The 11,284-nt window shown below is 37.8% G+C and overlaps 1 protein-coding gene across 7 annotated transcripts in view; it reads left to right on the forward strand.

Annotated features, from left to right (window-relative positions):
* Positions 1-3,365, forward strand: part of LOC122252937 (OTU domain-containing protein 3) — a 16,611-nt gene extending 13,246 nt beyond the window's left edge. For all 7 annotated transcript variants that reach the window (XM_043015657.2, XM_043015648.2, XM_086540995.1 and 4 more), the window contains exons 7-8: positions 99-277; positions 1,071-3,365. In XM_043015657.2, coding sequence (XP_042871591.1) covers positions 99-277; positions 1,071-1,241 — 350 coding nt within the window. In that variant the 3' untranslated portion in view covers positions 1,242-3,365. The remainder of the gene's footprint in view (positions 1-98; positions 278-1,070) is intronic.
* Positions 3,366-11,284: the final 7,919 nt, after the last annotated feature.

The following is an 11,284-nucleotide window of genomic DNA, read 5'->3' on the forward strand; positions in this document are numbered from 1 at the left end:
CTCATTACCACTGTCAACATCATCATCTTAAGTCCTGAATTATTTTTATGTGCATTGCTATTACTTACTTCCATTTTTATGTGCTGCTAATCTTCCAGGAGAAAACCCTCAAATTACACTCAGCAGTAATGGCTTATGGGGACCAAATGGGACTGGGACTCGCATATTTGGGGAAGGTGCTGCCACTCCCCTGGCACCCCCCCCAACCTCCATCCATCCAAGTTACCAAAAGAAGACAGCCCAGGAGAAGCTCCAGCAGCGTTTGCGCACACAGCCGGTAAGTTGGTAATTTCTTATAGGACCTACAAGCGTTGAGAGAGATAGATAGAGATAGAGGGATAGATAGAGGGATAGATAGAGATAGAGGGATAGATAGAGATAGAGGGATAGATAGAGATAGAGGGATAGATAGAGATAGAGAGATAGATAGAGATAGAGAGATAGATAGAGATAGATAGAGATAAATATATAGATAGAGATAGATATATAGATAGAGATAGATATATAGATAGAGATAAATATATAGATAGAGATAGATATATAGATAGAGATAGATATATAGGCAGAAATAGATATATAGATAGAGATAGATAGATAGATTGATAGATAGATGATAGATAGATAGAGGTAGATAGAGAGATAGAGATAGATAGAGAGATAGAGATAGATATATAGAGATAGATATATAGATAGAGATAGATATATAGATAGAGATAGATATATAGGTAGAGATAGATATATAGATAGAGATAGATAGATGATAGATAGATAGAGGTAGATATATAGATAGAGATAGATAGATGATAGATAGATGATAGATAGATAGAGGTAGATAGAGAGATGGAGATAGATAGATAGAGTGAGAGTGAGAGTGAGAGTGAGCATGACGCCAAAATTATAGATGCTAGAGGGCCAATGACATGTATTTGGGTGTGAAGCCCATGTTGTCTGAACAGTAAATAAGTGTTTTGTGTGTGTTGTGTTGTGTTTAGATAGATATAAAGTATATTGATTTGTATATTGTCAAATTTGTATATAATATAACTACATTGAAGTTCACATTCCCTCAGCACCTGTCGAACTCCAAACGCAAGGAGATTAAGAAGCAGTTGAGGAAACAGCAAGCAAACGACAGGAAACGGCAGCAACAGGCAAGCTATGACTCAGATGACCCAGCCTCAAACCCCAGTGAAGACTCAGAGGTTATCATCGTCAAAGACATTGGTTGCTTGAGTATTTAAGTGATATAGATGATATGATATACATAAAAGTGTTAGATGCTGTAACAGGATCTAGACATTAGCAGTTGAGTGCTGATGATAAGAAGCAAATTGCAAAACAATATATGGATGAATTTATACTTTATAACTTTATATTAACTGATGGTGCATGACACATCAGTGTTTATTGTGATGTAAAAATAAAAGAAGTGAAATTTGGAGCTTTATTGGGAGGGGAGGGAGGGTAGATAAAACTTGGATATGATAGCAAATACTTTCTCTAAGATGGGTGATATGCATTTATTATATCTATCTATCTTCTTCAGTCAATAGCCTTCTGGCAACAGATTTTGAAGGATAACAAAAGCTGTAGTTGAAGAGACATTTTTCAGTAAGCTTTGCTTTTGGATCATAGTAATCATTTATGGAAATGATTTCAAGGAAAAGAGGAATAGGAAGAAGGAAAAAAGACTAGTCGTGCAAATAAAAGTCACATTTCTTATTATAAGATATTTAGGAAGGATCTCTGCCTTGTCAGACAAGTAATATAAACAAATAGAAACAGCTGTTTTGCTATTTTGTGGATTTTAAAACGTGTGCTTGAGATGGTTTATCTGCCTGGTGAAATATTGTCTGTAGGACTGGGGGAGGGTGAATACTCTTTGCAGAAATAATAGGAGTAAAAGGAGGAAGAACATAGGATGTAGGTAGATACTTTATCAATATTGTTATAATAATAGTAATAATTATTTAGTTATTTTTTCCAATTTTGTGTAGGACTTTCAATCTCAAAGATATTACCAAAAAAGACAAAACAGACTTAATTGTATTTCAGAGTAAAGAGCTGATAAAGATACCCCCATTTTATTTTTTCTGGTCTTTGTCTGTGATTATACTTTAAAAAGGGCTTTAATCAACTGTTCATATGTTCTTCAGGACTACCAATTGTAATGGAGATGAAAAATTGCAAAGTTTGCTGAAACAGTAACTTGCATTTGAACACCAGGTTGTTTCTTGTGAGTTCATTCTTTATAAAACTAATAGGTGAAACCAGTGAACATGTATTTTGTTTTGTTATCAGCAGTGTAGAGCAATTATAATGCAGTCTATGAAGACCATAGTAGATCATACATGCATTTGCTCTCTGCAAAATTTGTTTACATTTTCTGAGGCAAAGAAAAAGAAGTTTGAAGAACCAAATGTAAGACCTTTACATCAACTTTTCATTTCTCAAGCCCATTGTTTTGATATTAGTATCACTATATTTCATCTCACCACAATCATTCACAAATATTTATTAACTCTTGAAAAGCAGAATAATGTGTGAAGGAACTGTGATTACATTACACTTTTATTTCTCTTCTTGCAAGTGCTCAATCTCCAATTCAGCAGCTGCTTGGTAAACTGCTAGTCACTAACTCTGCTGCAGATACTTCCCTAAGATTTGCAGGTCTGCAGTTTGGTCAGCTGACTGCTTCTGATGAAACTTCATCTGGATAGAGTGTGCTGTATTTTTTTCACATATGTATATTGAGGTGTGTACATTTTGTTATACAACAATTGTGGGCTTTTAAGTGAATTGGATGAGACTGCAGTTGATTTTTCTGTGATATGCAACAAATGGAAGTGTGGGCTTGCATTTTATATCTTCACTCTTGGAATAATAAACAGTCACTGCATGTAACAGGTAACTGCTGCCAATACAGAGCAATCTACTGCACGTTCATATCCACCTCAAATTATAATTAAGTTTTATTGTTAGTTGGCATGTAACTTAACAGTTACTTAAACTCATAAGGAGCATATGGCAGAGAACTTTGTTAAAGTAAAAGAAAAAAAAAAAGAACTTGATAAAGAATAAAAGACAAATTATTAGGATAATTGTCTCTTGGAGATAAAGAGAAAAAAAACTAAAACCTAATGCCTATTATAATATTAGTAATATTTAAAGTTATCTGATACTTGTAAATTATATACTGTAAGCTTCTTGAACTTCTTATTCGAGATAGAGCAAATGTTCACTGTAAGCACTTTGAAAGTTTTCTTGAGAGATTTATTCATAGTGGTCTGCTACTGAGTGACATGCATCTGCAGACAAGTTTACACAAGGCTGTATAACTGCATATGAAGAATAACTTTTGAAAACATTTGTTTCATTTAACCCTCATTATTGTTTTATGATAGTAGATCACATAATTTGGTTGTTAGAGGCAAGAAAAAAATAACAATAATATTTCAAAAAGCATCATTGGAATGTTACGTTGTATAAGAAATGTAACTGTGTATAAATGAACATGGACATGGCTTGCTTTTACAAACGTGAACAAACTGTAGTATGCAAGGGCAAATGTCCACAGATAAATGCAAACTTCTATGAAAAGCAATAACATGACATACCTTCATCACTGTATCACCTTTGAAATTAGAGAAAAATGCCTATTGCTATCTAAGTTGTTTCGCTCCTTCAGTCTTGGATGCAATTTGAATATAAACATTCAAAAAATCAAATGAAATTACTCACATTAGATAGTGTTGTTCAAAATGTGTGCTCTACTCTTAAACACAATTTAAAGATACAAACAATTAAATGAAATTATTTACATTTAAGATATTGTTCTAGATATTGTACACTGAGAACTTAGCAAAGGGTCTCTAGCAATCTTTTTTAAGGGTTGCCTCACTATTGGTATGTGATCGTTTCTTTGGTCATCTGTTTTACAGTAGTAGGTAAGCATGTTGTGCTCCATGTCTTTCTTGTTACAACTTTCACATTGTCTTGGGTTTCTCTTCTTCATATTCGTTTAACTATATATATGTATATGTGTGTGTGTGTGTGTGTGTGTGTGTGTGTGTGTGTGTGTGTGTGTGTGTGTGTGTGTGTGTGTGTGTGTGTGTGTGTGTGTGTGTGTGTGTCTGTCTCTGTGTGTGAGTGTGTGTGTGTGTGTGTGTGTGTGTGTGTGTGTGTGTGTGTGTGTGTGTGTGTGTGTGTGTGTGTGTGTGTGTCTGTGTGTGTGTTTGTGTTTGTGCTGTGTGTGTGTGTGTGTGTCTGTGTGTGTGTTTGTGTTTGTGCTGTGTGTGTGTGTGTGTGTGTGTGTGTGTGTGTGTGTGTTTGTGTGTGTGTGTGTGTGTGTTGTGTGTGTGTGTGTGTGTGTGTGTGTGTGTGTGTGTGTGTGTGTGTGTTTGTGTGTGTGTGTTTGTTGTGTGTGTGTGTTTGTTGTGTGTGTGTGTGTGTGTGTGTGTGTGTGTTGTGTGTGTGTGTGTGTGTGTGTGTGTGTGTGTCTTTCTTTCTTTCTTTGTCTGTTTAATTGTGTGTGTCTATTTTTTCATCTCGGGAAATAAAAACGAAAGAATATAGCAACAACGAAGGCAACGATGACGTCTCAAACTGACAGCGATAAGAGTGATGCGCAGTATTGATCAGAATAATGGTGATGAAATCAGAAAGTATATTGGTGATTGTGAGGATGTTTTTATTACAAAGAACCACAATATCAATGATGATATCAACTAATTTGTGATACAATTGATGATATTATAATACTCCTGCTACTAATGGTAGTAAAGACAATTACGAGGATAGTAATAATAATAACAATAATAATGAAAGCAATAATAATGACAATCATAATATTAACAATTACGACAATTATAAAACTGATAGCAAAAACAACAATAATCAATACTGATAATAATAACGCTAATAATAGTCGGTTTCGACAATGACAGTAATTATAAAAATGATAACAAAAATAATTATCATAACAATAACAAAGATAAGAATCATACGAACAATAACAAATGACAACATAATGATGATAATAATCATAATATTCATGATGATAGTAATATCAATATTAATAGTAATTGTAAAAACAGCAATAATGATAATGATAGTAACAGTAATAATAATAATAATATGAATAATGATGCAGGAATGCAGGGGGTTGATAGCGAGCCGAGAATGATCAATGTAAGAGAAAACATGAAGGAATTCACTGGTTTATTGTTCAAATAAGATTAAACAACATTACGAAGGTCTCTCCTAAGTATTCATATCAACCGTGGTCCATTCGCGGTTTTGTCCCGGCAAATCCCCAATGCCTTCGGCGTCGAGATTGATTTTTGATTTTGATAAGTTCATTCATACTATATACAATGTATACACATGAATAGACATAGGAACTATGCACAATTTTATCTATTACAGGCAAAGTCCTTGTGTTTACGTAATATATCTGATAAAATGTCGTCCTCTATAAAGGATGTTGCAATACTGTACAATGTTTTACGTCCAATCCTTTCACGAAACTCTTCAATTAGAGGACATATCATTACATAGTGGTCAAGGGTGTGTGAATAGGGTTGACTGCACAACTTACATTCAGTTCCCTCAGCATTGTTTGAAACACTATACTCCCAGTAATATTTGTAGCCAAGCCGTAACCTTGCAGTCACTACACCAAGCTGCCTCGTGACTCGGTTTGTACTGCCGTAGATATGCTTTGTCTTGGACATGGCGTTATGGTGAATGATTGATCTGCTTGTGTCTTGCTCGACATTTCTCTCGGTTTCAGCCAGAGTGGAGAGCTTTTTCTTTATGATCTTACGTACATGCTCAGTCGTTACACCAATGTCATACTCAATAGTATCCCTATGACTGCATGATCTAGATAGAGCATCAGCCATATCGTGTAACTCTAGATTTATGTGTGATGGTACCCACAGTATTTTAGTGGTTACATCCTTCAGAAACAATCTGTTTAACCTATGCCTGGCTGTTGACACGAGTCCCGTGTTATCATTTCTGTATGAATTTAGAGCAAGAAGTGAGGAGAGGGAGTCTGTTATGATGAGAGTACTATCCCCCGTGCGATCGGCTATCTTAAGAGCAACAAGTAAAGCAAACAGTTCTGCCTGCAGGATGGACGCCCAGCTGTTGAGTCTGAATCCAACATCGCTAATCCTTCCAGTGGCATCGCATACGATTGCAGCGCATGCGGCTGAACCTGTGGGTGAAGTTAACGACTCATATTCTTGTTTAATCTCATGAATTTGCTTGAAAATGTCATTTCTTACTTTCGCTTTCAGGTGGGCGTTATTTTCAAATTGCTTTTTGGAGGGACACTTGCTTTGATGATGTCGAAGTGTTTTATCTCCCATGGCGGAACAGAATGTTTTTGAGGGATGCCTTTGCGGAACTCTGTCATGTTATGGCCTCGAAGCTCTGAGCATGCAATTCAGCAGGGATTCTTTGGCTATACTGTCATCTGGCGATCTTAATAATTTTATTGCTGTCATTGTGTTGATTTCTGTGATCCTATCAGTAATGCTTGGCAATCCGAGTTCTTTCCTCATGTTCAAGACCTTAGTAGTATTTGGACATCCCAGGATTATCCTCATTGCCACATTTTGCATTACTTCTAGCCTTCTAATTGTTCGGGATGGCTGTGCCACTAGAGCAGGTGCAGCATAATCAATGAGGGGTCTTATGTAAGCTGTGTACATCATTCTTACAATTCGTATGTTTGCCCCCGGTTACATTATTGCCAGCAACTGCTCGTAAGGCAGCCACTCTACTCTTACATTTTGATTGATCACCTCAACATCTTCAGCCGTATGTGGAATATTTACTCCGATATATCGAAATGACTCAACCTGAGCTATACTAGCACCATCTATATTGAACTGCTTATCTCGGTCTTTTACATTATGACTATATCTCTTGGTCTTATTTTGAACACTCTTGTCTGGCATAAATCCATAAAGAGCTGGCGATATTTTATCTTTAATTCTAAATAATACCCGATTTAGTATGATTCTTTCAAAAGTTTTGCAGACAGCTGGTTAAGGAAATCGGTCTGTATTCCCCTGGATTATTTGTCTTTGGTATAGGTGTTATAATACTCTGCGTCCAGGATATTGGTAGCACACCCTTTTCATAAATGAGTCGGATTAGTCGTAGAACAGGATCACCAGGGACATTTCTGAGTAGTCTAATGACGTCATACGTGATGCCATCCTCGACAGGAGCTGTTGAATTGCCTCTGGTGAGGGCAGCATCAAGCTCGGTCTCAGTAAACGAAACATCGCAATCATCATACTGCTCAATCATTGAGTCAATCAATTCCCTCATACCTGTATAAGATTCGCGTAAGAGAGCAGCCGATTCACTATTCAGTGAGTCAGGGCTGGATATCTGTGCATATCTATAGGTGAGCTCATTTACTTTCTCTCGAGGATTTGGATGTGCGATCGGAGTTTTTTTTTTTTTTTTTTACCTTTTATTTTATCAATACCTTCCCATGCTTTTCCTATTGGGACAAACTTCTCTCACTTTTCCTGTTGCAATAATGCGACTCTTTCTCGAACTGTTTGAAGAGCCTCCTGAAACAGTTCCAGCAAGGGAGCTGTTCTGTTTCTTCTGTATGCCCTACCAATCTTTCGAGCAGTGTGTTTTAAGGTTGATAATAGAGAATCTCGGTTATTTCTATATAGGTACGGGGGAGGGACGCGAGTTTGCTTTGCATTCTGGATTGCAATATCTTGATACTTGTGTGTCTTAGAAACCAAATCATCATTGAAGCTGCACATTACAGGGAACTTTTATCTCCGACAATAGAGCAAAATGATCGGACATTAGGTCGTCAGTAATCCTGGATGTATGCCCGGTGTCCTACAAATGAAAACCAATACATCGGTCAAGAATCCCTCCACATTTATGGGTGGGCTCATCATCACCTATCAGCTGTACAAAGTCATGACTACTTAATAGTCTTAAAAGTCTCGATCCATTTCTATTGGTGCGAACGGGATCACCGAGTTGTGTGGCGCGCGTTAAAGTCTCCAACCATAACGGTAGATTCTGAGTGAATGCATTCGGACAACGCATCTATGTCAAATAGATTTGCTTGCGCAAACAGATTAATCACATTTAGTGTCGAGGTTCCAATATAGATCTTAATTCCATGGAATTGTGTACTCTTATTTTGACATTTACGAAGTAAAAGTGCATGCGGCAAAATCTTTTTGACATACATCACACATGAGTTATGCGTTTGAAGCTTGTACGGTATATAGGACAATATTTTGGGTACAGGCTCACCCTTAGATAATCTGCATTCCTGTAGACAAATTACATCGTTGGGCACTTTCCCGCGCAGATCAGGAAATCGCTTCCTAAGTGAGGCATGTTCCAACTCAGGTGGGTGATCCCTTTATAGTTCGTCACCACATCCATTCTTAAACTGGGGATACGTTAATTTTTTTCAATATGTTCGTGTACCATCTTAAAGTTGAATAGGACTCCTGTTTCTTTTTTCTCGGATAAGTTCTTATTTCCTATTAGTTTTCTTCCTGATTTCCCACTGAATGATCTAGGGACAGTTTTTTTCAGTAAGCTTTCGGTTTCGTCCTTCGTCATCCCCTGCTCATTTTTTGTGCATTCCCTTCATCACTTATTCCTATATTTTTTTTCAATTCATTAATCTCGGATCTTTGTATTTCAATGATCTCTCTTAGTTCCTCAACGGTTTTTGTAAATTCATTCGTACTTTTTTCGAGAGCAACTACACATTTTTCTGACATATCTTTTACCGTTTTATCAATAATTTCACTTATTTCATTACACATAACTGCAGAAGCACTATCAGTTTCTCCGGCCTGTTTTGCAGTGTCTTGGTTTGTGACTGCTGGTCCTTCGGCGTTATCACTAACGTTTTCGACTGGCCGAGCAGCCTGGTTGTGGCCTAATTTCGGCCATTTGTCGATCTGATGCCCCTCGGGATGAGATGCACCGCTCCGACGCACCTGGTGCCACGCATTACCGCGAGGTACCTCGCTTAGCGCGGCAGCCTGGCTCGTTGCATCGTTGGTGGTTGTTGTGGTCCCTTGCTCTCGACATAGGGTTTTATTTGGACAGTCCTGATGCCATGCTCGCACATCCTTTTTATAACAGTTTATTCATTGCTCGCGTATTTTTTCACCCTTTTCAATCTCGTCGTTGCAGTCTTGTGCGGGGTGGTTTCCTGCGCAGATGCCGCACCAGTAGGTTTTGTGACCTGCACTTTTCAGCGACGTGCCCCCAACGTTGGCATTTGTAGCAGCTTCGTGCAGGATTGTAGTAAGCAATCCGCAGTGGACGGTAGGCCCCAGTGACCCAGATCTTTTCCGGGGGAGGCTCGGGTCCTGTACATTCGCCTACCACTGCTTCTTTTCCCTTCAGGCGCCAGGTCTTCATGGGCCTCTATTATGTTCACCTCTTGATGAACACTAAGCCCAAAAATAATTATATCGATCCTTGGCGATTTGGCCTTGGGTGCCGCTGGTTCGTGGAGCTTGATTCCGCCGTATTCCGTGTTCAGAAGATCTTCAATTACATCTCATTTTCTTACAACCATTATGTATGTGTTCATCTCTCCTAAATATAATTTTGGTGCCATGATGCTGTTTAGTTGCATAGAACAGCCATCTGTATCTTTTGGAAAGTCTAGCCTTACCCTCTGATCTTGAGGTATGTAGCCTTCCTCACATTTTGCAGGTCGTAAGGGCCGTCGATTGTTATTGGAAACTTTTCCGTTTTTCAGTGGTCCGACTTCAGCGTTCGGTTTCTTTGGATGCTTCTTCTTCTTGTTCTGCACAAGTCAGTTTCGTCTTGTGAGGGAATATCATTCTCCTTTTCTTTCGGTTCTGCCTCGGTGTCCTTTGTGAATTTCTTCATTTTCTTCTGCGGGTTTTCGCAGTTCCCGTTAAGGTCGTCGTTGTTGCCACTATCCATAGTGATGTCTTCGCTGCTAAATGTGACTGGCCTTTTACTTGTCAGAGGTTCGGTATCCATGTCCAATCCTGGGTCGGTCGGAGCCTCAGACGCCGGTATGGCAGCACTAACCATGACGTCAGATTTACCCAGCGAGGGTATTCCCCGAATTGCCTCAGGGCATGCCTGAGGTCCGACAAAGGTCAACACAGGTGAACGCTCACTATGTTGACGAGGGGCGTCGTCAAATAGACACTCCGATCCAAAACCAGGTCGGGCGCTAAAGCTGTGATTAACTCGGGTGCGAATTTCACTCGCTTTCTATCACTTTATCAGTACAGAAATTGTAATCATGATGGCACTTATGTAAACAAAGCATTATTCACTGGTTCATTATTTATCTGATAGATTCGAAAGATCTAATTGCCAGGATTATCAAGTCACCTAAGGTCAGGTCACTAGGTCACGAGAGAGGACAAAAACACGTCTGCTCTGTGAGATCGCTGGCTCTAGACTATTCGGCGTTGAGAATTGAAAGGAAGACGGACGAGCTGCTGTCCGTGTGGCAATTACTCAGACAGAGAGCCCGTCATGGCAGCCACGGCGGCTAGTGGCTCCGCCCACCGCAGACAAGCGGGAGCCGGACGAATGGTTAAGAGGGACACTGGGCTGTTCGGTAGTTGAGGGCGGTGACATGCGCTAATGCATTACTACAATGATAATGATAACAATACTAGTAATTATGAGAATGATAATAATAACATTAATAATAATGATAATAACTATAATAATGATAATAACTATGCTAATGATAAGGATTATAATAGTGATGAAAATAATAATGATAATGATAGTAGTAACTGATAAAAGATTATAATGATAATGATGATGACAATAATCATGTTAAAATGGTTATAATAGTAACAAAGACAATGATAATAATTATCATGATAGTAAAATAATAATAATAATAATGATAATAACAACAATAATAATAATAACAATAATAATAATAATGATGGTAATAACAATATTATAATTATTATCATTATCAGTTTTCATCACTATTAGTGTTATTAGTATTATTACTATCAAGTTTATCATTATCATCTTTATCATTATTATCATCAACAGCATTACTAAATTGCGATTATCATTATCATAATTTCTATTATCTTTATCATTATGATTTCATTGATATCTTATTAAAATAATTACTGAAAACGTCGGTGGATCCCGTAGAGTTTTGTGGAGGGACGCCAAATATATTGACTCTAAACTTTGGCCATTCTGTTATCTAGAGATATTATTT

Source organism: Penaeus japonicus, unplaced genomic scaffold (assembly GCF_977035675.1).
Source record: "Penaeus japonicus unplaced genomic scaffold, GWHDUDI00000001_assembly GWHDUDI00000010, whole genome shotgun sequence".
NCBI classification, from domain to species: Eukaryota; Metazoa; Arthropoda; class Malacostraca; order Decapoda; family Penaeidae; genus Penaeus; species Penaeus japonicus.